This window comes from Carassius auratus, chromosome 36, assembly GCF_003368295.1.
Source record: "Carassius auratus strain Wakin chromosome 36, ASM336829v1, whole genome shotgun sequence".
In the NCBI taxonomy this organism is placed as follows: domain Eukaryota; kingdom Metazoa; phylum Chordata; class Actinopteri; order Cypriniformes; family Cyprinidae; genus Carassius; species Carassius auratus.
The window spans coordinates 15,274,605-15,302,298 of record NC_039278.1 but is presented as its reverse complement, the minus strand read 5'-3'; the positions used below and the strand labels follow the sequence as shown (position 1 = coordinate 15,302,298).

The following is a 27,694-nucleotide window of genomic DNA, read 5'->3' as shown; positions in this document are numbered from 1 at the left end:
CATGACCCGCTCTTCATGATGACGCAGAAGTTTCAGCAAAGAATAATTCCAGCACTAAACATCCCTTTCAGTAGCTCTGCTAATAGATTCATTTAAAAAATGGCTATCCTTGTACAACTATGATCATCTGTTTCTCCATATTGCCTTAGCTTTCAATATTGTTCCGGGAAAGGATGTGCATGACCAGTGGTGCACTTACTGCGACCTGAAAAGTTTAGATGTTTCTAATTTAATTTTCTACCTGTTAGATTGTGTTTTATTTACGTCTACACCTAGATAGCCTTTTTTTTAATCAATAAACGCGTATTAATGTATAGCCTTATGCAACAATTACATATGTAAATTTTAAAAACTTTATATATGACATTACATATTTACATTTTCATGTAACAGCCAGTATTTGTATCTGTAACAATCACAACATTTTTCCTATCTGCATTCGGATACAACATCGTACAGTTACTTGATAAGGCTGTTATGAATTTTTATATATTTTTTCGTAGTTATCACTGAACAAGTGTGTCGTGTTAAACTGAAATAATTATTAATTTCTAAAATAATATTTATCATGCAAGCAGAGAGATGTCATGTCAAACGTTTAGTGATCATTTGAACACGACTGAATCTATTCAATGCACACATTCTCATTACGCAGAACACTTTGAGCGAGTCTTAATGTTAATGAACTTCACTAAACAGATGTGTGTGTTCCGCGCAAACCAGCAAAAGGTAAAGATGCAAACATGTAGGACAAGTACACAATGTATCCGTATCTAAGCTGATTATTAGCCTACTCTTGAGAGAGAACTGATTTGGTTTTTGAGAGACTGAGACGCGCAGCGCGGCTGTTTGATTGGTGAGCGCGCTGTGCTTATTCCATTCATTCGTATCATATCGTGGCCTAAGCTTTCAATATTTGCCTTTTAAATATATACAAATAATATAACGTGTAGCTATGATGTATTATTATAGGTAAAATTACTCCTGCACTGATTTCTGAGAGATGCACAGAGAGGCGACAACAATGCGGTGTTTGATTTGCTCTCTTTTCACTCATAAAGTTTACATTCATTCACTTCTGGCGCTGATGCCCTGGCTCACCTGTTATCTAGCAAACACCAGACTCTGTCAGCTTCAGCCGAGTATTCAGGCAGAATTATTCCTTGAGCGTTATTCGTTTTTTAAGTCATTATCCGTGCCATTCCGAATAAGGTATTCGGCTTCAGGCACAACCCTAATTATTACATTACATATTTTATTTTTACATGCAACATAGATAAGGTCATATAGTAACAGCTCCACGCAATATTGTAATTCTAAAATTCACGTCGTACTTGCAAACACTTTGTATGCATTATGGTTAATGCATGCTGGAGTAGTCGATTGTTTCCGACAGAGCTCGACTAGTCTAAGCAAACACTAGCACAGTATGACAAAAATTTCGCTGTATTTATGTGCGCATGTCCAGTAGAGCCAAACGTATTCATTCTAGCCTTGTCATATCCTGAGCTTTGCGTGCGTCTGTGCACTGTGCCAATTAGGTATAGTCATATACATTTTTGACCACAGATATAATGTCAACAAAAAATAAAGTACATAAAAATTATTTGACCTTACAGTTCCAAACTTTGTTTGTTTATCCAAGTTTAGCTCCCAGGGTCGGACTGGGGGTAAAACCAGTACTCATTAGCAAGGCCCCAAAGGAAGAGAGGGCCCTTGAAAAGTATGAATCTGAAATATATATTTTTTACCTGGATATTTTCATGGGTGGGGGCCATGGGGGCCCATCAGGACTGCCTATGCATAGGGCCCAGGATCTTGTTTAACGCCCCTGTTAGCTTCAACCCAAATTATACACACTTGAACCTAATCAAGCTCTTACTAGACACACTAATCTTCCAGGTGTTTTAAGGCCAGTTGGAGCTAAACTTTTCAGGACATTGGCCATCCAGGATGTAGTTTGGAGACCCCTGTCCTACAGAGTTGTTACTTTGCACATGCTTTTTGATCATTACAAATAATAATGTAAAATGATTTTCTTAGAATAGGAGATATGCTTTCTCTCGCATCACAAACATTATCAGTAGTTAAGTATGTGGTCTTGAAGAGGACCCTTTTTTCTTTCATTTGGACTCGGTCTTGGACTTGGACTCGAAACTTTTGGACTTGGACTTGACTCGGTCTCGACTAGTCCTGGACTTGGACTTGACTTGGACTCGACAAAGCCGGACTTGACTACAGCTCTAATATATATGTGTATATATATATATTTATGACTTTAATGTTGTACTGTTTATATTTTTATATTGTCATGTCACTTTCACTTTCACTATTTTATATATTTCAACCAGTTTCTATTTTGTATTTTTTTTATTTAAAAATATTTTGTTCCGCTTACATTCTTAGCATACTCATTATATTACTGTACTTTAAAATAATCTTTTTATATTTATATATATATTTATTTAAACTTTTTAAAAATTATCTTTATTATTTTTTCTAACATTTTTATTATATTTATTTTTTATAAAATGAATTAGAAAATAATGAACACTTTTTTTTCCCTGTTTTATATATATATATATATATATATATATATATATATATATATATATATATATATATATATATAAATATAAATTGTTGGTCAGATTATTTATTTAGTTCCTCTTACTTTACATTTTAACACTTTTTCCTTCTCGCTATTGTACTGTATATACTGTTAGAGTTTATCATTTATATATGTGTTTATTTCTCTTAAACAAATTTTTATAATTACATTTAATCAAAATGTTTTTTTATCCTTTTATTATTATTCATTTATTTGTCTCTATTGCTTTTCACCCACTCTATTATATATATTTATATATTTATTTTTTAAACTAATTTTAACGATTGTTTAAACCTTTTTCTTTTTTCTCCTGTTCTTGCCCTAATAGCATCACACTTTCATAACATTACAGCCAAAGAAATGCACATAAACCTCCCTGACGTTGTGTTATGGTGTGTGTAACAGATCCAAGACATCAGCGTAGAGACCGAAGACAATAAAGAGAAGCGCTCGGCCAAGGACGCGCTGCTCCTGTGGTGCCAGATGAAGACCGCAGGGTGAGTGGACGTCCAGAAGAAGACACGGACCTGTCCGAATCCTCCACATCTGACCGCTCTGCTTTGTGTTTCACAGCTATCCCAACGTCAACATCCACAACTTCACCACCAGCTGGCGTGACGGCATGGCTTTCAACGCCCTCATTCACAAACACAGGTACCGCTTCCAGCCCAAGATCAGTTTCCTGTAAGACTCAATGTGCTTCATTCTCAATGCGTGCGATGCTTCCAGGCCAGACCTGATTGATTTCGACAAACTGAAGAAGTCCAACGCTCACTACAACCTGCAGAACGCCTTCAACCTGGCGGAGCAGCACCTGGGGCTCACCAAACTCCTGGACCCCGAGGGTAAGAGCCCAGCGTGCTCCTCCATCTCCAGACCTCTTCATTAAGATAATAACACAATAACACTCTTATTGGCAGATATCAGCGTGGACCATCCCGATGAGAAGTCTGTCATCACTTACGTCGTCACATACTACCATTATTTCTCCAAGATGAAGGCCCTGAAGGTGGAGGGCAAACGCATCGGAAAGGTCTGAGTCTGGATTACTACAATCTCCTCTGTTTCTGATTGTTTCAGTCTTATGTGTGCTGTTTATTTAGCTTTCAGTTTTGTATGAAATGTGAGTTTAAGTGCAAGTTCAAATATTGCTAGTAAAATGAAATAAATCATTGTTAAATAAAATATTAAATTAATAAAAACAATATAAAAAGGAAAGGAATTAAATTAATTAATTAATTATTTTTTATTTTCATTAAGAAAATATTCCAAAAATTTTAGTATAAAAAATTTTGTATTCTCAAATATTATTGTGAATATTAAAATTAAAACATGTAAAGTAATATTTTTAAATATTGTTTTAAAAAACACTTTTTTCCTACTCACTATAGTACCGTTCTCTTCGATGTATTATGTTTATATATTTATTGAAACATTTTTATTATTAATTTTAATATAAAAACATTAAATCAATTTTAATATTTATATAATATTAAAATTTATTTTATATTATTAAATTAAATTATATAATTTATATTAATATAATATTTGCAATATTATAATATATATATATATATATAAATTAATTAACTTATTTATTTATGAGTCTAGTAAGAAATGTAAGTTTAAATATTTGGATTGAAATAAATAAATAATTGTAAGTAAAATTTGCAATAACTAGATAATTTTTTTTAGATATTACCATTTTTTATTGACTGATTATTGTAACCTTTTAATTTATTTTTATTTTAACAGAAATATATTACATTTTTTGCATTCCTTTTATTTATTTAAATATTACTATTAAAAAAAAAATCATAAAAAAAATAATTTTCTTTAATAAGTTAATTATCACAGAATTAAATATTTTTATATTCTGAACTATAAAAGCTTTAGTCTTCGTTGCATATTTCTAACCATTTATATCCACATGGTACCATGTTATGTGGTGATTTTTGTGCGCATTAAGCGTAAAAAGTGACTCAGATGTGGCATTTAAAATACAGATCTGAAGTCTAAAACCACAACTTCCATAAAGTTTGAACTTTAACTGCTGTACAACTTTAGTTTCCATCGTGAAACGCAGATCTGCCCTCAACATCTGTCTGTCTTCACTAGGTGCTGGACAACGCCATCGAGACGGAGAAGATGATCGAGAAATACGAGTCTCTGGCGTCTGATCTGCTGGAGTGGATTGAGCAGACCATCATCATCCTCAACAACCGCAAGTTTGCAAACTCTCTGGTCGGAGTCCAGCAGCAGCTCCAGGCCTTCAACACTTACAGGACCGTAGAGAAACCACCCAAGTGAGTGTCCGCCGGAAACATCCATCACATCACATCAGAACAGATATGATCCCAATGTCATCTCCAACGCTGTCTCCACAGATTCACTGAGAAAGGAAACCTGGAAGTGCTTCTGTTCACCATCCAGAGCAAGATGAGGGCCAACAACCAGAAAGTGTACATGCCTCGAGAGGGCAAACTCATCTCAGACATCAACAAGGTGAAGAAGACCGCCGCAGATCTTCACTTCAGAGCTGCGCGTTGTTTAATCGCTCCGAGTTGCTTTGAACTTCCTTGTTTGTGGTGTTTTGCTTTGGTGTATTTCGTCAACTATAGTACGATCAAAGCTCGTCTTGTGCTTACACACTATATTTGTTATATTATAGATTATATTTATGCATTTACATTATACACATATTATAAGCTATTTATTTATAATATATAAAAATTATTGTAAATGTATTTATTAGGTTTTCACTCCGTTAGATTTTAGCTAGGATTCATTATTTATTTACTAAAAAATAAATAGCATGGTGTTACCTTGGAGTTTTGCTTTTTTGGTGTATTTTTTGTAAGAGATAAACTAGATACAATCACAGTATCTTTGTAATTAAACTATTTTACTGTTATACATTTATATTATTTATACTTAAAAACATATATATATATTTCGTTTTTTTTTGCAAAATATAGATAATGGTTTTATTCTGTAATAAATATACTATTGTGTTAGTTAACTGTAATTTACTGTTTTTATTTTTTTTACCTAATCAAAATAACTTAACTGCAGTTTGATTGAGATTAATTACTAATTAATTAACTGGAATGCAGAATCAAAAAACATATTATATTTATTTACAGTATAGTTTATATATAATATTTACATATTAATATTTATAAACATTTAAAATCAGTATGTATTATTATTATTTATTTATATTTATTTATTTATACATTTACATTATTTATATTTTATATATATTATAAATTCTGTATTATAATGCGTGCGTTTATGTGTGTGTGTATGTGTGTATGTGTGTGTGTGTGTGTGTAAATATATATATATTGTACATAGAAACAAACTATTTATTTATAATCTATTTAAAAACAGTTTGTTTACTTTTTAATATTTCTTAATATTATTATTTATTTGCTTTTTATTATTTATTATAAATGTATTAAATTACTTTCTCAGTTGGTAATCTCAGCTAGCTAGGATTCATTACCGTAGTTTCCGGACTATAAGTCACACTTTTTTTCATAGTTTGGCTGGTCCTGCGACTTATAGTCAGGTGCGACTTATTTATCAAATTTAATTTGACATGAACCGAGAGAAATGAACTAAGAGAAATGAACTAAGAGAAAACATTACCGTCTCCAGCCGCCAGAGGGCGCTCTATGCTGCTCAGTTCTCCTGTAGTCTACACTGAACACATAGAGCGCCCTCTCGTGGCTGGAGACGGTAATGTTTTCTCTTGGTTCTTGGGTCTAAATAAATGCGACTTATAGTCCAGTGCGACTTATATATGTTTTTTTCCTCGTCAAGACGTATTTTTGGACTGATGCGACTTATACTCAGGTGCGACGGTATTTATCCACTTGAAAATAAATACTTTGGTGCGTTTCATCAGGACAAAGCTATGGCACAGCCCGAGTACTGTCTGGGTCAGATTCTGTGTTACAGATGGAAGTGCATCAGTTTTTTCCCATCATTATTTCCTCAGTAAACTCTGTTGTAATCCGCGTGGTGACTGTGATGTGCTGAAGCTGTGTTGTTGTCTCAGGCGTGGGAGCGTCTGGAGAAGGCCGAACACGAGCGTGAGCTGGCGCTGAGGACCGAGCTGATTCGACAGGAGAAGCTGGAGCAGCTCGCCAGACGCTTCGACCGCAAGGCTGCCATGAGAGAGACCTGGCTGAGCGAGAACCAGCGCCTCGTCTCACAGGTTCATCTCACCACAAACACACACACACACACACACACACACTGTTTCAGACCTGCTCTGATGCCTTCTGTGACCCCTGCTGGTAAAACAAAATCCTCAAGAGACAAAAGGCACTATTTTATATATTCACAATTCACTTATCATGTATTTAAAAAATTGGTTATTTATATTTATATACTGGTTTTAGAACTTATTCTAAATGCATATTATTCATATTTACATACTTGTTACCTTTTTTTATAAAAGGAAAGTCTCTAAATTATTCGTTTTCATAAATATGCCACAAAATAAATATTAAATTACATTTAAATTAAATTACATTTATGCATTTAGCAGACACTTTTATCCAAAGCGACTTACAGTGCATTCAGGCTATCAATTTTTACCTATCATAATATGATATGATATTATAATTATTATATATTATATATTTTAAATATCATAAATATGTAAATATGTATTTATTTATCTTTATTTTAAAACACTCTCTCACATACACACACACACACACATACACACACACACACATATGTATATATTACATTTATTATTAATTATGTTATTACTTATACTATTTATTTATTATTATTATTATTGTTGTTGTTATCATCATCATCATTATTATTATTATTATTATTATTATTATATGGAAGCAAAAACTCTAAATGAGCATTTTTCATGGCACAGAAAATCTCTGCTTCCATTAAAAAATAATTGTACAATACTTATGAACTGTTATGCAATATTTATGATTAATTTTTATGTTATTTGTTTTAGGAATGTATATATTTTTATTATTTATATTAATTTATTATGAAAACAAAATGAGCATTTTTTTGCCCCAAAAGTCTCTGCTTTCATTAAACATACATGAACCAAACAATAATTGTGCAATATCTCTGAACTATATTATTAAAATATTTATTTCTTGAGTTTTGTAAACACTGACACACTGGTTTTCACTTTAATACATATATTTTATATTTATATACTCCCCCCCCCCGAGAACAGAAAAAAAAAAACAGAAGAAAAAAAAAACCCATAACAATCTCAAAAAACAAAGAGAAAAAAAACACTATTATAAAGCTGATAGTTCCGGTCCTTGATTCTGATTGGCTGAGCCGTGTTCAAAGCCGATTACGCTACAAAGTATCATACACCTTTGTTTATGTTTGTGTGTTGCTCGGCAACCACTTTGCTGCATCCACAACTGTTTCTGAGGAACTACATTGTTTGGTGGAAGAATACTGTTTTTATTAATATATCATTACACTTTATTTGCTTTTTTTTTTTTTTTTTTTTTTTTTGTGAAACCTTACTACATTTATGGAATAACCGTATATGTTATAAACCCCCTTCTGTCGTCTTGGGGTTTATTGCTTTATTTTAACACTAATGTTTTTGTATTTAAAAAAATATATAATAATACTAAATTAAAAAAAACCAAGGGAATTTTTTTTAAATAAAAAAAAAAAAAATGCGTCTTAATGAATTGCAGGTTGTAGCATCCCAAGTTTATTTTCTTAACTTTCCCATTTTTTTTCTGCAGGACAATTTCGGATTCGACCTCCAGGCGGTCGAGGCAGCTACCAAAAAACATGAAGCCATCGAGACGGACATCGCGGCGTACGAGGAGCGCGTGCAGGCGGTGGTGGCCGTGGCCAGAGAGCTGGAGACGGAGAACTATCACGACATCAAGCGCATCACGGCGCGTAAAGACAACGTTCTGCGTCTGTGGGAGTATCTGCTGGAGCTGCTCAAGGCCCGCAGACAGCGGCTGGAGATGAACCTCGGCCTGCAGCGCGTCTTCCAGGAGATGCTCTACATCATGGACTGGATGGATGAGATGAAGGTGAGCGAGGAAGACGAGGAGTGGGAATCAGACGGGTTCGAAGTGAGATGGAAATGAACATGAAACATAAAAATAGATTCTAGCAATAGAAGTATGTCACAATTTTATCGTTTTTTTTTAAACCATTTGCTTTGAAGTTTTTGAAACCATGATATTTGCTTTGATTGAATTTATGCTTTTTTATGTTTGGGGTCCTATAGACACAGTTCTGTATTTGCAATAAAATAAATAAAAATGTATGTATTATTTTCCATCACTATATTTTTTTATTTTTATAATAGGTTACTCTGACCTATTAAAATCTTAATGTTTTGCCATTTTTGGCAAAAACACTCGTGACATACAAGTGGAATCATCAGGACTGTTATAATTAACTAAAACTAAAACCATAGAACCTTTTTTGTTACTTAAAATAACTTAAAACATTTTTATAATTAAGCTTATTTTATTTCTGCTAAGTTGCTCAGACCTAATTTCTCATTTTTATTTAATCTTGATGTGCTCAAATAACTAAAACTAAAATAAAAATTAAAGATAGACATATAAAAATAAATGACAAAAACACAAAACTGTAAAATAAAAATTAGATAAATACAACATTTTAATATAAACTATAATATTTTGTATAAAAAATATAAACTGTAAAAATATACAAAAATATACAAGTATACAAACCGACACCAAATTTGTATAACATGCTCCTCTGACCTATTAAAATCCCTTATTATTGAAATGTATACCTATTTCCAAATGTTTAGAAAATAATGTGCTGTTAAAACTTTTTTTATTTTACATGTATTCATTAAGCAGATGCTTTTATCCAAACATCACAAGCGATGTATGATTAGAGCCGAGCTTCAGCTCAAGCTAGATTCCTGCATTAGCTTCAAAGCTAAGTGAATGCTGCTAATAATCGTGTCCTCCTCAGATGCTGCTGCTGTCTCAGGATTACGGGAAGCATCTGCTGGGAGTGGAGGATCTGCTGCAGAAGCATGCTCTGGTGGAGGCCGACATCGGCATACAGGCCGACCGCGTCAAAGCCGTCAACGCCAACGCACAGAAGTTTGCCAGAGATGAGGAGGGTCTGTTCACCGCTTCTCACATCCTTACGCTTCATCTCATCAGAAACTGACTTTAGTCTGACAATCAGGAGCTATCTCTGGATGATATTCATAGCAAAGAATCCGTCTTTCAAAATGACAATGAGAATATGAAATAGGTAGAAATGCAACAGTTGAGTCAAAGTAGTTTTGTGGAGTCTTTGAATCCTGTATATGATATTAGCTGGTCCAGATTAGTTTTTTTGGGATTTTCGGTGGAAACATAGAAAGCTGGTCCAGATTGGGTTTTGGGAGGTTCCCACGTTCATGGAGAATCTGGAACTAACTGTGGTTTGAAGGCCAGGAAAAGTCAAGGAAATCTAATTCATTTTAAAGGTCATGGAAAAATCATGAAAATTTTTTGAGTGAATATAAATTTCTCTGGTTATGCTAGTCAAAACTTTATTTGTGTGCACTCATCTGTCATCAGCTTTAATATATTATAGTATTCGTTAATATTTTGAATTAGCTTTTATTTTTATATTTTTATATTTTGCATATGTCTTTTATAACTTTTTTCTATGTGTTTATTTATTTGAAAAACTTTATTTTTTTATATTATGAATCACGTTATTATTTTATATATTATTATTATTATTATTATTATTATTATTATTTGAAAACAAAAACACTAAATGAGCATTTTTTTATTTAATCAAATTTTTTATTTAATTTAATTTAAATGTTAATCTGCATTTGTCTGTATTTTTATATTTCTATTTAGCTTCCTTTTATTTTCTGTTAAATTTTTAGTATTTTTTGTACTTCAACTTGTTTTATTTCAGTTACTTGTGAAGGAAACAAGTGTAATTTTCATTTAAATATTCCTTTCTAATATTTATATTTTATTTCAGCTTTTTTTATCAATAAACAAAAACAAATTGTAATAGTTTTAGTTTCAATTTTAATTTTATTTAACAATAATCCAGACCGATATTGAGACCGACATATGTTACCTATAAGGCAGTAATATCTATATAAAAATTTTTTATGGGTTAATATATTTGGTTTAGGATGGATATGCATTACATGACATATAAGTCCAAAAATGCATTAAACATACATATTTGTATGGGTTTCATAAATATGGTTTCATATATGACTATATATTTCATATCTCTAAATTTAGTGTGGCCTGAAAGTTACTTCTTCACACATATACTACATTAGCGTATGATATGGAATCATCCACATAAATCTCAAATAAGCATTTTTTTTTCAACTGCATTTGGAGTTTTTATTCAACAGAGTCACTGTATGTAATAATAATGAACCAGCTTGTTAAGAAAAGTTTATTTAACCAAGTGTCCTCTCCATCTGTTATCCTATTTCACAAAACAAATTTTCATACAACATACTCCAGTGATGTTTTATTCACGTTCTTAAAATATATTGTGTTTTGTTTCTTGCTGCTTTAATGTGTTCTATCTTCTCCCCATCTGATGCAGGTTACAAACCCTGTGACCCCCAGGTCATCCGTGACCGTGTGGCACACATGGAGTTCTGCTATCAGGAGCTGACCCAGCTGGCAGCGGAGCGCCGCGCTCGTCTGGAAGAGTCCCGCCGACTCTGGAAGTTCTTCTGGGAGATGGCGGAGGAGGAGGCCTGGATTCGGGAGAAAGAGCAGATCCTGTCCTCGGACGACTGCGGTAAGGATCTGACGGGCGCCGTGCGTCTGCTGAGTCAACACCGCGCTCTTGAAGACGAAATGAGTGGCCGCTCCGGTCACCTCCAGCACACGGTGCGTGAAGGTCAAGAGATGGCTGATGCTGGGCACTTCGGCGAAGCCAAGATTCGTGAACGTATCGCGGACGTCCAGGCCCAATGGGCCGCTCTGGAGCAACTGGCTGCGGTGAGGAAAAAGCGCTTGGAAGAGGCTTGCAGCCTTCATCAGTTCCAAGTGGACGCGGATGACATCGACGCCTGGACTTTAGACGCGCTTCGCATCGTCTCCACCGCTGACGTCGGCCACGATGAATTCTCCACTCAAGCTTTGGTCAGGAAACACAAAGACGCGTCGGCAGAGGTTGCTAGTTATCGGCCAGTGATCGACGCGCTTCACGAACAGGCCCAGTCGCTGCCTCCCGAACAGGCCCAGGCTGCCAACGTCAAAGAACGGCTAGCAGGCATCGAGGAGCGCTATAAGGAGGTCTCCGAGCTAAACAGGATGAAGAAGCAGGCCCTGCAGGACGCCCTGGCGCTCTATAAGATGTTCAGCGAGGCGAACGCGTGTGAGCTCTGGATCGACGAGAAGGAGCAGTGGCTCAACAGCATGGAGATCCCAGAGAAACTGGAGGACCTCGAGGTCATTCAGCACAGGTGAGAGGTCAAGTCTGGATATTTGTCATATTTATGCCAATTAAGTTGGGGTTTGCTGCATGCAATTTGCACTAATTTTGCGAGCGTGTTTTGTACCATTACTTGATTTGCATATTCTTTTTAATGTCTGATGCTGGTTTGAGAAAACCAACCCAGACAGCTTAAAATAGTAAAAAAAAAAAAAAATCTTGACTTTGTAGTAGTTTTAAAAATTCAAGTTTTGGAAATATGTAATTTTAAAAGTTTGAAGCAATTTTAAGTTGAAGCAGCTTTACATTTGAAATAGTTGTAAAAATCTTGGTGTAAAGCAGTTTGAAACTTGAAGGAGTTTAAAAAGCCTGAATTTTAAAGCATTTAAAAAAAAAACACGTTAGTTTTAAAGTAGTTTTAAGTTTGACTTAGTTTTAAATGTTCAAAGTTTGAAGGAGTTTTAAGTTTAAAGAAGTTTTAAAAGTTTAAAGCAGTTTTTATTTTGAAGTACTCTTAAAAATCTGGCTATTAAAGCAGTTTTAAGTTTTAAGTGGTTTTAAAAGTTTAAAGCAGTTTTAAATCTGAATTATTTTTAAGTTTGAAGCAGCTTTACATTTGATATAGTTCTAAAAATCTTGGTGCAAAACAGGTTGAGATTTGAAGTCTTAATTTTAAAGCATTTTTTAAAAAAACTTTAGTTTTAAAGCAGTTTTAAGTTTGACTTAGTTTTAAATGTTCAAAGTTTGAAGAAGTTTTAAGTTTAAAGAAGTTTTAAAAGTTTAAAGCAGTTTTTATTCTGAAGTACCCTTAAAAACCTGGCTTTTAAAGCAGTTTTAAGTTTTAAGTGATTTTAAAAGTTTAAAGCAGTTTTAAATTTGATGTATTTTCAAAAACTTATACTTTAAAGCAGTTTAAAGTTTGAAGCAGCTTTACATTTGATATAGTTCTAAAAATCTTGGTGTAAAGCAGTTTGAAATTTGAAGGAGTCTGAATTTTAAAGCATTTTAAAAAACCTTTAGTTTTAAAGCAGTTTTAAGTTTGAATTAGTTTTAAATGTTCAAGGTTTGAAGGAGTTTTAAATTTAAAGAAGTTTTAAAAGTTTAAAGCAGTTTTTATTTTTAAGTACTTTTAAAAACTTGGCTATTAAAGCATTTTTAAGTTTGAAGCTGTTTTAAAAGTTTAAAGCAGTTTTAAATTTAAAGTATTTTAAAAAATTTTATTTTAAAGCAGTTTTAAGTTTGAAGTACTTTAAGAATTCAAAGCAGTTTTAAGTTTTAAATATGTTTAAATATGCTAATTTTGAAGCAGTTTGGCAGATGTAGCTGGACAGCTCTAGGATAAGTTAGTGTTAGAAATTGTTCGCTTAATAGTAATAAGTAACAGACTGGACTCACTCTAGTGTGGTCACACATCACATTCTCAACTTCTCAAGGACAAATTAGCACTTAATGTAAAAAATGCTTTTTCAGAACTACTGTTCTTGATGATTGTGTGATTAAAATGTTTTAATTACCCTCCAGGTTTGAGAGTCTGGAGCCTGAAATGAATAACCAGGCCTCACGCGTGGCTGTTGTCAATCAGATCGCCAGGCAGCTGATCCACAGCGGACACCCGAGTGAAACAGACATCAAAGCCCAACAAGACAAACTCAACACCAGGCAAGTGCTGGTAACAAATGTATTTTTTAAGTTCTGTGTAGAAAGCACAAATACCTGATTTTAAGATTTAAAGATGAGATTTTAAACCAGGAAGATGAAAATGGCGCAAAAAAGCTTCAATTATAAGTTACAATTATCGGATTCTAACATGGATGTCTTCTATGATGTGCAACACAAACACCTTTAGGATCTAGTCTGGAGTTTCATGACCCTTTAAGCATGTCTAAACTATCACTTAACCAGCATGAACCAGCTGGTTACAACGTAAAAATACAACCTGATGCTCATCCACAGGTGGAGTCAGTTCCGCGACCTGGTGGACCAGAAGAAAGAGTCCCTCAACTCGGCTTTGGGCGTACAGAACTACCACCTGGACTGCAACGAGACCAAATCCTGGATCCGTGAGAAGACTAAAGTCATCGAGTCCACCCAGGAGCTGGGCAACGACCTGACGGGCGTCATGGCCCTCCAACGCAAGCTCACCGGCATGGAGCGCGATCTGGCCGCCATCGAAGCCAAACTGGGCGACCTCCGCGGCGAGGCGGAGCGCTTGGCCGGCGAACACCCCGACCAGGCCAAAGCCATCACCGGACGGCTGGCAGAGATCACCGCCGTTTGGGAGGAGATGAAGGATACCCTACAAAACCGCGAGGCGTCTCTCGGGGAAGCCAGCAAGCTGCAGCAGTTCCTCCGAGAGCTGGACGATTTCCAGTCCTGGCTTTCCCGAACGCAGACGGCCATCGCGTCCGAAGACATGCCCAACACACTGGCCGAGGCCGAGAAGCTTCTGGCCCAACACGAAGGCATCAAGAACGAGATTAACAACTACGAAGAAGACTATCAGAAGATGAGGGACATGGGTGAGATGGTGACGCAGGGGCAAACGGACGCTCAGTACATGTTCCTGAGACAGAGGCTCCAGGCTCTAGACACTGGATGGAACGAGCTTCATAAGATGTGGGAGAACCGGCAGAACCTTCTGTCGCAGTCTCACGCCTATCAGATCTTCCTCAGAGACACCAAACAAGCCGAGGCCTTCCTCAACAACCAGGTAAGTTGGTTGATCACCGGGTACTCCTGGAAAAAATGAAGGCTCTTTATAGGCATTCATGGTTTCATGAAGAACCTTTAACATCAAAGATTCTTTAAAGTTGAAAAATATTCTTTAGATTATTAAAATTTTCACATTTATTAAACTTTTTTTTTTTGTTATGTTTTATATGTTCACTGAAAGGAAACCCAAAAATGGTTCTTCTATGGCATTGCTGCAAACTAAATAATGAAATATTTCTAATTTGTAATTAAAATGTTACTATTGTGAAACTTAAATTTAGTATTTAAGAAAAATATATATTTTAAATGACAATACTAATATTTTTAGTTTATCTTAATTTTTTTTTATAATTGCATTAATCCATATTGTGATTTGTTTTCTACTAAATAAAAATAGAAAAACTATATATTTTTTTACTATTGTAATATTTTACAATAAAATCCAAAAATTTAGTATTTATTAATAATAATAGTAATAATAATTAAAATTGCAATAAGACATTTTTACTTTTTTGATTATAACACTTAGCCATAATGTGATTTTGTTATACTAAATAAAAATTTTAAAAAATAACACATTTTATTATTGTAATATTTTACAATAAAAAGTAAAAACTGAGTATTTAATAATAATAGTAATAATAATAATAATAAAAATTACGATACTATTTTTTACTTTTCATTATAATTACACATATTGTGATTTTGATTTACTAAATATTTTTTTAATACGAAATTTTTCAATAAAATATTTCACAGTAAAATAAAAGTATTTAATACAAATAAAAATATATATATTTTAAATTAATATTAATTAAACTAATTTCTTCATTAGTTTAAACCAAAATAAATCAAGTAAATAACAAAAATGATCATAATTTTATTTTAAATTACAACACATACACGCACACACACACACACACACACACATATATATATATATATATATATATATATATATATATATATATATATATAAATTCTAGCTTATTAAAAAGTGCTTCACAATAATTAAAAATGGTTCCTTCAAGAACTTTCCACGAAAAGGTTATTTTATGGCATCGCTATGAAAACCCATCTACTGTAAACATCTAGTTTAAGCTTAATCTGAGTGATTTATTCAATATCTTTCTGCAGGAGTATGTTCTGGCTCATACAGAGATGCCCACCACCCTTGAAGGAGCAGAGGCTGCCATTAAGAAACAGGAGGACTTCATGACCACCATGGACGCCAATGAGGACAAGATCAACAGTGTGGTGGAGGCTGGGAGGAGACTGGCCAGTGACGGAAACATCAATGCTGACCGCATCCAGGAGAGAGCAGCCTCCATCGATGACCGGTAACAACACACATACACTGAAACAAGTCAAAGTGAATAGGATAACAGACAAAAGCATCTGGCTGACCTTCAGCTGTTCACTTGCAGTCATAAGAAGAACCGTGAGTCGGCCGTGGAGCTGCTCATGAGGCTGAAGGACAACAGAGACCTGCAGAAGTTCTTGCAGGATTGCCAGGAGGTGAGTTTTAGAGTCATTAAACAACTATTAGAGTTTTTAGTAATATTTGGAATATTTTTATTTTCATTTATTTTCATTACCTTTTATGATGTTTATTATAGTTTTTATTGATATTTTGAATCCGTTTATATATGTATAAATATGTTGAAAACGATGGATCATGATTTATTATGTATAAATGAATACATACACATGCATATACTTAAGAAAAATATGTTTTGTTTAAATATTAAATAATTACAATTATATATATATAGTGGTTTTTTATATATAAAAATTGGAGATCATGATTCTCTCGTTATTAGAAAACTAAACAAAATAACAATTTATTAGTGGTTTTAAGTCTTTTAAATTATATATATATATATATATATATATATATATATATATATATATATATATACACAAACATCTACATACAATTTTAGTAATTTTGTTGCTTTGTGTTTTTATTATTTTTTATTTTCAAGTTTATTAATTTATTACAGTATGTCAAGTTAAACTAAATTAAAATGATAAATGTATACTATTTTTATATATTATATTCTATTTTACATACATTTTAATATATAATAATTTATTTTATTTCTGTCAACAAGTATTTATTTCAAGTAACATTTTTCTTTATAGTTTTAGTTTCAGTTTTATGTGCTGAAAAATAAAGCAAATCCAATAGAATTTCTTGGTAACTTGACTGTATTTGCGTCCTCTGCTCAGCTGTCCCTGTGGATTAATGAGAAGATGCTGACCGCACAGGACATGTCCTACGATGAAGCTCGCAACCTGCACAGCAAATGGCTCAAACACCAGGCCTTCATGGCTGAACTACAGTCCAACAAAGAATGGCTGGACAAAATCGAGAAGGTCAGATATTAATACATTGAACATAAATGTCTTGAAATGTGCTGTTTTTCTGTTTCTGTGCATTTATCTGACCAATTCGATCCAAATCCAGTTTGCGAGATTTAGAATCAGAATTGTGAGAAAGAAAGTGAGAATAATGAGTTTACATATCACAATTTCAAGATTATATATCACAAGCAAGGATGTAACGATTAACCGGGAGCCGGTTGAAAATGAAATCAAATATGTGACGATTCAAATCGGTTGAAATGCTAAACAAATTTCTGTTCATTTAGGTGTAGGAGTTTATATGAATTCTGAAAAAGCGGTTATGTCTGTAATTTATATGAATGTCTGAGGGAAACTTACGGTCTTTAGAAAAGTTTAGACTGTATTTTTTATTTTCATCTTGTCTCTGTATGAAGCATATTAAAGTTCATAAGTGCAGCGCTGCTTTGTTTACAACGGTAACCAAGGAAACGCTTTAAGCGCCACCTGCTGCAGTGTTCATAAGTGCTTTGTTTACAACAGTAACCAAGGAAACGCTTTAAGCGCCACCTGCTGCATTGTTCATAAGTGCTTTGTTTACAACGGTAACCAAGGAAACGCTTTAAGCGCCACCTGCTGCATTGTTCATAAGTGCTTTGTTTACAACGGTAACCAAGGAAACGCTTTAAGCGCCACCTGCTGCAGTGTTCATAAGTGCTTTGTTTACAACAGTAACCAAGGAAACGCTTTAAGCGCCACCTGCTGCAGTGTTCATAAGTGCTTTGTTTACAACGGTAACCAAGGAAACGCTTTAAGCGCCACCTGCTGCAGTGTTCATAAGTGCTTTGTTTACAACGGTAACCAAGGAAACGCTTTAAGCGCCACCTGCTGCATTGTTCATAAGTGCTTTGTTTACAACGGTAACCAAGGAACCGCTTTAAGCGCCACCTGCTGCATTGTTCATAAGTGCTTTGTTTACAACGGTAACCAAGGAAACGCTTTAAGCGCCACCTGCATGCAGATATTGTTTATGTATAGTTTCACAAAACTAAAGTCAAATCATTCTGTTTTTGCTTAAAATTTCGAAATTATACAATCTAATTTAGATTAAAAACCACTCGTGTTGCATGTTTGCAGCATCTTTGTTTGGATCATGATAGGTAAAAACTGAATGCACTGTAAGTCACTTTGGATGAAATGCATAAATGGTCTGCTAAATGCATACATTTAATTTTTATTTAAATTTAATTATGATTAAAATGCAGTGGTTGCCTTTTTAAATGGAAAGAGCACAGACAAAGTCTTAGTTTGTTTATATGATGAGATTTATTTGATTTGTCCTATTTATTTGATTTGAGGCTTGTTTTAAAATTTCTATTTAGTTTTTTTATTTACATTTACATAAAATTTAAATGTTGTTATTTAGCAGGCGCTTTTATCCAAAGTGACTTACAAATAAGGACAATAGAAGCAATCAAAACCAACAACAGAGCAATGATATGCAAGTGCTAAATTAGTATATTACTATAGTGTTATATGTCAGTTTCACGAAGAAGCGTGCAGCATTTTGCAATAATATAAGGACACATTTAATTCATATTTTGTCTTAAATCTCATTTTGTAAAAAAAACGTGAATCGAATCATGGGTTATATCTCTACAAATCTGAAAAAAGTCACATTACGTTTTTTCTTTTTATTTCAATCCTTTTTTATGTCATCTAAACCAATGCACTTTTGAAACCTTTTTTCTTATTTGCATTTTCTCCTCTCTTTTTTTTTTTTGCTCGCTTCCTGATCTAGGTGTTTAATAAACCTGGCAATTTATATCACAAATAAACAAAATTACTAGGGATGCACAATATTGGATTTTGGCCGATATTCGATATGCCGATATTTTCAAAATAATTTTGGCCGATGCCGATACCGATATCAATATATATACAAATATATACTGATATATTTAAACTTTAATTTTACTGAAGAGAAATCCATGTATCTCTTCTGTACTGATTCTACCATAAATGTATTATTTTACAAATGAAGACAGACATTCACATCTGAAAAACAGGTCAATTATTTCACTTGGAGAATATCGGTTTGGCTCATCGGCAGAAATAGTCATATCGGCCGATACCGATGTTGTGCCGATATTATCATGCATCCCTAAAAATTACTTGTCTTTTCAAGTTGCTTTGGATGAAAGCATCTGTTAAATGCATTCATGTAAATGTGATTTCATTACATGTGATGTAATTTCTCTGTCTGTCTGCAGGAAGGGACGCAGTTGGTCTCGGAGAAGCCGGAGACAGAAGCCGTGGTGAAGGAGAAGCTGGCCACATTGCAGAAGATGTGGACCGAACTGGAAACCACGACTCAGACTAAAGCCCAGTGTCTGTTTGATGCCAACAAGGCCGAACTCTTCACGCAGAGCTGCGCCGATCTGGACAAATGGCTGGTGGGTCTGGAGGGCCAGATCCAATCAGACGACTACGGCAAAGATCTGACCAGCGTCAGCATCCTGCTGAAGAAACAACAGGTTTGAGACGATCCGAGCTGACGGCTGTGTGTATGTCCTGAAGCACCAGACTCACTCTTCTCCTCTGTGTCCAGATGCTGGAGAACCAGGTGGAGGTGCGTCAGAAGGAGGTGGAGGAGCTCCAGTCTCAAGCTCATGTGTTGAGACAGGAAGGAAAGGACACGGATGAGGTCGATGGACGCCGGAAGGAGGTGGAGCTGAAGTTTAAGGAGCTGCTGGAGCCGTTGCAGAAACGGAAGAACTTCCTCATGGCCTCTCGAGAGATCCATCAGTTTAACCGCGACGTGGAGGATGAGATTGTACGTTTGGACGTATATATGTGTGTGTGAATGATGAACTGTTCGTGTGTTTGACTTATTGTTTCTCCTCAGCTCTGGGTTGAGGAGCGGATGCCTCTCGCTACGTCCACAGACCATGGCCATAACTTACAGACTGTTCAGCTGCTCATCAAGAAGAACCAGGTAATGCGTCACTGACTAATTATTACTGCTTTACAAACAAACTAACAAGATATACTAGCATCGATTCTAACATGTTATAAGAAATGCTACAGAAATGGAATAATCAAATGTAAAACTAAATCACTTCATAGTATTCGCTGTGTGAATTAAATATAAATAGATTCTTAATAAGGATAGAAAAGTGATTCAGCCAAAAGTAGAATCATTTTCATTATTGTTTTTTTTTTTTAACATTAATGAAATCGGTGGCAAACAAGCGACTGCTGTCACTTTAGGAACTAATGCACGGATCAGACCAAGCATGTCCCACCCTTTTTTTGATTCTTGCATGTTTCTTTATCACTTTAATGTGTCAGTAACTAGAATGTGGATTAATATGTGATTCCCTACTGTTCAAAAGTTTGTGGTCTGTAAAATTTTTATAAAAAAATTTATTCTTTATTGTTTTTTAGGATGTACACATTAAATTAATCAGAAGTGACATTTAAGACATTTATGAAATGAAAACCATTTAAAAAATTTTACTCGAAATAAGATAAACATTAATTGAAATCAAATCAAATAAGAACTTTTTTCACCTAGTTGCCAAGGCAACATTTTAAATTTTAATTTAGTTTAACTTTTTTTTTAAAACACTAAAAATAAAATAAACACAACAAAAATACTGAATTAAAATTAAATGAAACTGATAATATGAAGTATAAAAATTTTAACTAATTGAAAATATTGCTATGAAAAACTATGAAATAAAAATAACCCTAAAAATAAAATACATCAGTTTCCACAAAAAGCATGACTGTTTTCAACATTATAATAATCAGAAATTTTTCTTGAGTAGAAAATCAGCATATTAGAATGATTTCTGAAAATTCAGCTTTGATAACAAATAAATATGATTTAAAAATACACTGACAGTAGGTATTTTAAATTGAAAATATTTCGACATTTTACTGGTTTTGCTGTTTTGATCAAATAAATGCAGCTTTGATGAGCAGAAGAAATATATTTATAAAACCAATTTTAAATGTTAGGTACTTAATTAGGTGCGTAATTAAAAACCTGTTTTCCACACAGACACTTACTCAAACGTCCTTTAATCCACAGACATTACAGAAGGAGATCCAGGGCCATCAGCCGCGCTGTGACGACATCTTCGAGCGCAGCCAGAGCATCCTGAAAGCCGACAGTCCCAACGTTGAAGCCATCCGATCCCGTCTGTCCGACCTGCAGCAGCTGTGGAGCCTGATCATCCAGGAGACGGAGAAACGGCACGCCAGACTCGAGGAGGCCCATGAAGCCCAGCAGTACTACTTTGACGCAGCTGAAGCTGAAGCCTGGATGAGCGAGCAGGAGCTCTACATGATGTCTGAAGAGAAGGCCAAGGTCTGTTCTGTTCCTGTGAGCTGTAAATCACAGAGTAGTCGTTTATGCAGAGATCATTAAAGTTAACGTGCATTGAGATGGTTTTATTTGGTCTTAAATGCACCGTAAAACATACTATTTTTTTCTGTCTGGTGACAGTATTTTCTGATTTATGTGGAAATCTAAAAGACTATTCCAAAATCTCTTCAGTAAAAGACTAATATCTCAAAAAAATCAAACAACAGTTTTTGCAAATAAGTTCATATTTAATTATATAAGGTCTAGTTTGCTTGTTTAAACATCATTTCAGAAAACTGCAACAGCAGTAATACAATATTTATTTGCTTTAAAGTGGTCAAGAAGTGCTTTTGTTGTTATTTTGTACTGTTCTCTGAGGTCCACTTATGTTATCAAGACATCATAAATGGCATTGATATAGAATCGGTGGGCGGGGCTAAACAGGCAGTGCTGTAGAATCGGTGGGCGGGGCTAAACAGGCAGTGCTGTAGAATCGGTGGGCGGGGCTAAACAGGCAGTGCTGTAGAATCGGTGGGCGGGGCTAAACAGACAGTGCTGTAGAATCGGTGGGCGGGGCTAAACAGGCAGTGCTGTAGAATCGGTGGGCGGGGCTAAACAGGCAGTGCAACAGAATGAGCGGGCGGGGCTAAACAGGCAGTGCTGTACAATCGGTGGGCGGGGCTAAACAGGCAGTGCTGTAGTATTGGTGGGCGGGGCTAAACAGACAGTGCTACTTAATGAGCGGGCGGGGCTAAACAGACAGTGCTGTAGAATCGGTGGGCGGGGTTAAACAGACAGTGCTGTAGTATCGATAGGCGGGGCTAAACAGGCAGTGCTGTAGAATCGGTGGGCGGGGCTAAACAGACAGTGCTACAGAATGAGCAGTAGGGACTAAACAGATGACAAATCTTGATTTCTCAGATCATGACCCCTTTAACTGCTAAAGTGAACATTACCTTGGTTTAATATTTATATACTGCTTTTCTGAAATGCCACTCTTGTTCTCAGGATGAGCAGAGCTCAGTGGCCATGCTGAAGAAACACCAGATCTTGGAGCAGGCGGTGGAGGACTATGCTGAAACCGTGCACCAACTGTCCAAGACGAGCCGAGGCCTGGTGGCCGCAAACCACCCCGAGAGGTACATTACACACAGTTCAGTTCTTCACATGAATCTAAATATAGAATCTGGATCTGGATATTAACTTTAAAACTCCTTCTGGTTTTGATCCTGACATTGTTTTCTAAATATATTTCTAATTGTGGATCTGACTTTGAATATGAATCTGATTTTGACTCTGAATTAACTAAAACTGAGGATTTGATCCAGATGAAAACCAAGATTGGATTTTTGTACTCTTTTTCTTCTGAACAAACCATTTTTTAAAATGTAATCCAATCCGATAACCAAAATCCGATCAGATTACTTTTGTAAAACTGGCACCTGGATTTTAATCTGAATCCTGTTTGATTCCGGCTGTGAAACTGACTTTGATTCTAAACCTGGATCTGAATCTCATTGTGACTCTGAATCTGATTTTGAATTGATCTGAATTAGGCGCACACTCACACTCTTGTATTTCAAGATCACAAGGTCTGGATCTTTACATCTCTGGCCTGATTAACATCTAATGCTGAACATTTCTCAATATGATCTTCTTAAATCCGCCCTGAGTTGTGATGTGTGTGTGTGTGTGTGTGTGTGTGCTGCAGTGAGAGGATCGGCATGCGTCAGTCACAGGTGGATAAGCTCTACGCCGGACTGAAGGACCTATCAGAGGAGAGGAGAGGCAAACTGGAGGAGCGCTTCCGCCTCTTCCAGCTCAACCGGGAGGTGGACGATCTGGAGCAGTGGATCGCCGAGAGAGAAGTGGTGGCTGGATCTCACGAGCTCGGACAAGACTACGAACACGTCACTGTGAGTCGCAAAGATGAGCTCTGGCACACTTTGTTTGTCCAATCAAAAGTCCGAATTTAATTTAAGCGTAAATGGTATAGTTAAAGTAATGTCTCAATATGAACATATTTGCTATGCAGTAGCTTAGAAATGTTTTAGTATTTTATTTAAATTAGTTTGTAGCCAACTTTATTGTCATTGTGCAAGTACAACTATTTTAAGTACAAGAAAATAATGTGTTTAGATATAAAATAAATAATATAATAATATATATAAAAAATATTTAAACAATGGCGATATTACAGTAAATTAATATATATTTTTTATTTTTAAAATAAATGTACAAAAACAAATACAAGATCAAAACTGTATTTTATTTTTAATATATGGTATTTATAAACTGGGTGAAATAGATAAAAAAAAAATTTTTTAGACTCATATGCAAGACTTTTCTTCTCTGCAAACACACAAACTCGAACTAAATTCATTTAAACAGTCCAAACTGATTGATTTATAGAGGAAATGTTGAATTTTTTACTTAGTCACGAACAGACTTATGGCATGATCTCCTACCAGAAATTAAATATAGCTTAATTAAATATAGTTTAAAATATAATATAGTTTTAAATATAGTTTTGAAATATTTAAGATTTTTTGTTACATTTTGAAAGAATCTCTTATGCTCTCCAGACCTACTTTTATTTGATCAACAATCAGTTTGGGCGAACAACACTGAACTTGAAGTGCATTCAAACAATTAATCGTGATTAATCGCATGCAAAATAAAAGTTTTTGTTTACATTATAAATGTGTGTATATAATTCTTTTGTAAATATAAATGCACACTCATGCACGCATTTATTTAAGAGAAATATGTTATGTTTCTACATTAAATAAATGCATATATAATATAATTATATTCATTTAAATGCATGTAAATATTTTCAATATATATACATGCATGTGTGTCTATTTATATATAAATAATAAATATACACAGTACACACACATATAATATGTAAACAAAAACTTTTAGAATTTATTTGTTATTTTGGATGCAACTAATTGTTTGACAACACTAGTATTTATTAATGCTGCATGCAAATGAGGGTAAATGTATTAAATATAATAAATGCATTTTTGTTCCTCTACCGCAGATGTTGCAGGAGCGTTTCCGTGAGTTTGCTCGCGACACGGGGAACATCGGTCAGGAGCGCGTGGACGGAGTCAACCGTATGGCTGACGATCTGATAAACGCAGGGCACACTGACGCAGCGACTGTGGCCGAGTGGAAGGACGGTCTGAACGAGGCCTGGGCCGATCTGCTGGAGCTCATCGACACACGCACACAGATTCTTGCCGCATCCTACGAGCTGCACAAGTTCTACCACGACGCCAAGGAGATCCTGGGACGCATCCTGGACAAACACAAGAAGCTTCCAGAAGAGCTGGGACGAGACCAGAACACGGTGGAAACCTTGCAGAGGATGCACACCACGTTTGAACACGACATCCAAGCTCTCGGGACACAGGTGAGTCCGGCAGATCCAGATAAACATCATAAATCAGATCCAGAATTAGGATATCCCAGTCTTTTTTATCCTTTTTTGACTCATGTTTGCTTTGCAGTGGCTTAAAAATTTATTTTTTTAATTATTCAGAAAATGATTTAAGCAGGACAATTACGTATAATAATAAATATGTTCTAAAACACGATTTTAATATATTCCCCCCATATAATGCTGATATATAACATACTGTATAATGTATGATTTGGAATAATTACGTTTTTTATTTCTCCTATACATATCAAAGCTGCATATCATTTGATCTAAAATACAGTGAAAATAAATTAAATGCAAAAATATATTATAATAAAAAATACTTTTAAACTGTAATATTTTCCAATCTTAGTGTTGTTAATGTATTTTTTTTATCTGCGTTTTGTCTTTAAATTATTCTAATTATTCTTAATAATTATTTAAATTATTCTACAATTTTATAGAATTACACACACATATATAAAATTATATACAATTTAAAAATAATTCAGAATGTTTATATAAAATGCTTAATTTTATATATGGAGAGAAAGAGAGAGAGAAAATAGATTAATTTCTATATTAAATATAAAATATTTTTAATTTTTAATATAATTTAAAAAATAATAATAAATAAACATTTTAATAAAAAACAATCATATTTTAAAATAATAATAATAATAATATTAAAAAATAGATATTAGTATTTTATAAAAAACTAAATGTATTAAATCTATGTTTTATATTTAAATATAACTTTTTATTGTCTGCGATGAATAGCATACAATCATCTGATTGTTTGGGAAGTTGGACATGCTCTCCTCAGTAAAGTCCTTTCTCAAATTTATCCCACATTCATCCTTGGTTTGTGCATCATTATCCTCTGAAGGTGAACATTATGCGTTACGAGACATATTAATATTGCACAACAAAGAAGTAAATTAACTGGTTGCATTGGCTAAATGCACGGTCCGGTATTCTTCACTTAATAAATGTTTTGGCTTCGTCTTGCACTAAATGAGTGTCAAATGCTGCATGTTCAGCGCTTCTCCTAAAGCACACGGAGGTGTTTCACTCACTGCTGCCCCCTGCTGGTGTGCTCAGGTGCGGCAGCTGCAGGAGGACGCCGTGCGTCTGCAGTCAGCGTATGCCGGAGACAAAGCGGACGACATCCAGCGGCGTGAAGGCGAGGTGCTGGAGGCCTGGAGGAGTCTGCTGGAGGCCTGCGAGGGCCGGAGGACACGGCTGCTGGACACCGGAGACAAGTTCCGCTTCTTCAGTATGGTGCGTGACCTCATGCTCTGGATGGAGGACGTCATCCGCCTCATCGAGACGCAGGAGAAGCCCAGGTGTGTGATGCTGACCTGGCTTTACCTGAGTGGACAGTAATGCTGAAAATGTGCCTGAACCTCTGTCTTTGAAAGGGAAATGGTTCATAAGGAAACCATATAGTTATAATTATATACTACTTAAATATCCAGAGTTGTACTTTAGTGCTAATAAGTGCTATATATATCTGTCTTTTTCATAATTTTATATTTGCTCTCCAAGGGATTTAAAAAAATGTTTTGAGTATGTAGATCAAATAAGTCCATTTTATTTCCAAAAACAAAAAACTAAATACTTTGATGTACAGTATATCTCAGTGTTTATGCTTTTTATTTATTCATTTTTATTCGTAATATTCATTATATTTTTCATTGTTAAAATCATTAAACTAATTAATAATCAGGAATGGGTGATTTAGCTAAAGTTATTTAAAACTTTTTTGACACTTTGATTTATATCTCAATATTCATGAAATGTTTAATAATTTAAAATACATAGCAAAATGGCATTACGGCAAGATTACATTTTCACACACACACACACACAAAAAAAAAAAAAAATATATATATATATATATATATATATATATATATATATATATATATATATACATACATATATATATACATATATAGTTTTTTTTATATATATATATTAAGTGACCTTACCCTTAAAACTAGAAAAAATAAAAAAAATAATAATAATAATTTTTTTATCTGGTCTTCCCTTTAAATTTAGATTATTTTCTGGCCTCCAAGCATCAAGATTTTGAGAATATATATATATATATAATTTTTTTTTTTTTTTTTTTTTTTTTTTTAATTAAGAGTTAACATTGTGCAGAATATAAGTACTATTTAAGTCCAAAATATTTATAGAAAATAAACATAAAAATAAATATAAAATGTAAATATTCAAATATATAAACACACACACACACATATATATAATTTTTTATTTTATTTTTATTTTATTTTTTCTTATTCAGGCAAATAGGAATCATATTTGACTACATTCAAGTAAAGGATAACTTAGCTAGATAAATGTTTGTTGGTGTGTGTGTGCTTATGTACATATATATATATATATATATAACTAGACGTGTACTTCACATATATGTGTTTGTGTGCTGTGCTGATGAGGGTTTGTTGTGTGTTCAGATGATCCAGATCAGTCTGAAGCTATTCATCTCTTATCTCTCTGCTGTTCTCCAGGGACGTGTCGTCTGTGGAGCTTCTCATGAACAACCACCAGGGAATCAAGGCTGAAATCGATGCTCGTAACGACAGCTTCACGGCCTGCATCGAGCTGGGCAAATCTCTCCTGGCACGGAAACACTACGCATCAGAGGAGGTGCGTACCAAGAGCATCACGAACGCTTTCTGATAGAAAGAGCCGTCTTTACATGTTC

General features: G+C 34.4%; 1 protein-coding gene across 2 annotated transcripts in view; it reads left to right on the top strand.

Annotated features, from left to right (window-relative positions):
* Positions 1-27,694, top strand: part of LOC113055388 (spectrin beta chain, non-erythrocytic 1) — a 90,034-nt gene that overhangs the window by 49,272 nt on the left and 13,068 nt on the right. For both annotated transcript variants that reach the window (XM_026221671.1, XM_026221672.1), the window contains 24 exons: positions 3,017-3,108; positions 3,185-3,265; positions 3,341-3,456; positions 3,532-3,644; positions 4,730-4,917; positions 4,999-5,116; positions 6,681-6,839; positions 8,389-8,691; positions 9,620-9,773; positions 11,240-12,110; positions 13,601-13,738; positions 14,033-14,789; positions 15,929-16,131; positions 16,219-16,309; positions 17,027-17,173; positions 19,414-19,677; positions 19,752-19,976; positions 20,049-20,138; positions 21,243-21,521; positions 22,527-22,657; positions 23,230-23,434; positions 24,571-24,945; positions 26,059-26,303; positions 27,498-27,636. In XM_026221671.1, the coding sequence (XP_026077456.1) occupies positions 3,017-3,108; positions 3,185-3,265; positions 3,341-3,456; positions 3,532-3,644; positions 4,730-4,917; positions 4,999-5,116; positions 6,681-6,839; positions 8,389-8,691; positions 9,620-9,773; positions 11,240-12,110; positions 13,601-13,738; positions 14,033-14,789; positions 15,929-16,131; positions 16,219-16,309; positions 17,027-17,173; positions 19,414-19,677; positions 19,752-19,976; positions 20,049-20,138; positions 21,243-21,521; positions 22,527-22,657; positions 23,230-23,434; positions 24,571-24,945; positions 26,059-26,303; positions 27,498-27,636 (5,484 nt within the window). The remainder of the gene's footprint in view (positions 1-3,016; positions 3,109-3,184; positions 3,266-3,340; positions 3,457-3,531; positions 3,645-4,729; positions 4,918-4,998; positions 5,117-6,680; positions 6,840-8,388; positions 8,692-9,619; positions 9,774-11,239; positions 12,111-13,600; positions 13,739-14,032; positions 14,790-15,928; positions 16,132-16,218; positions 16,310-17,026; positions 17,174-19,413; positions 19,678-19,751; positions 19,977-20,048; positions 20,139-21,242; positions 21,522-22,526; positions 22,658-23,229; positions 23,435-24,570; positions 24,946-26,058; positions 26,304-27,497; positions 27,637-27,694) is intronic.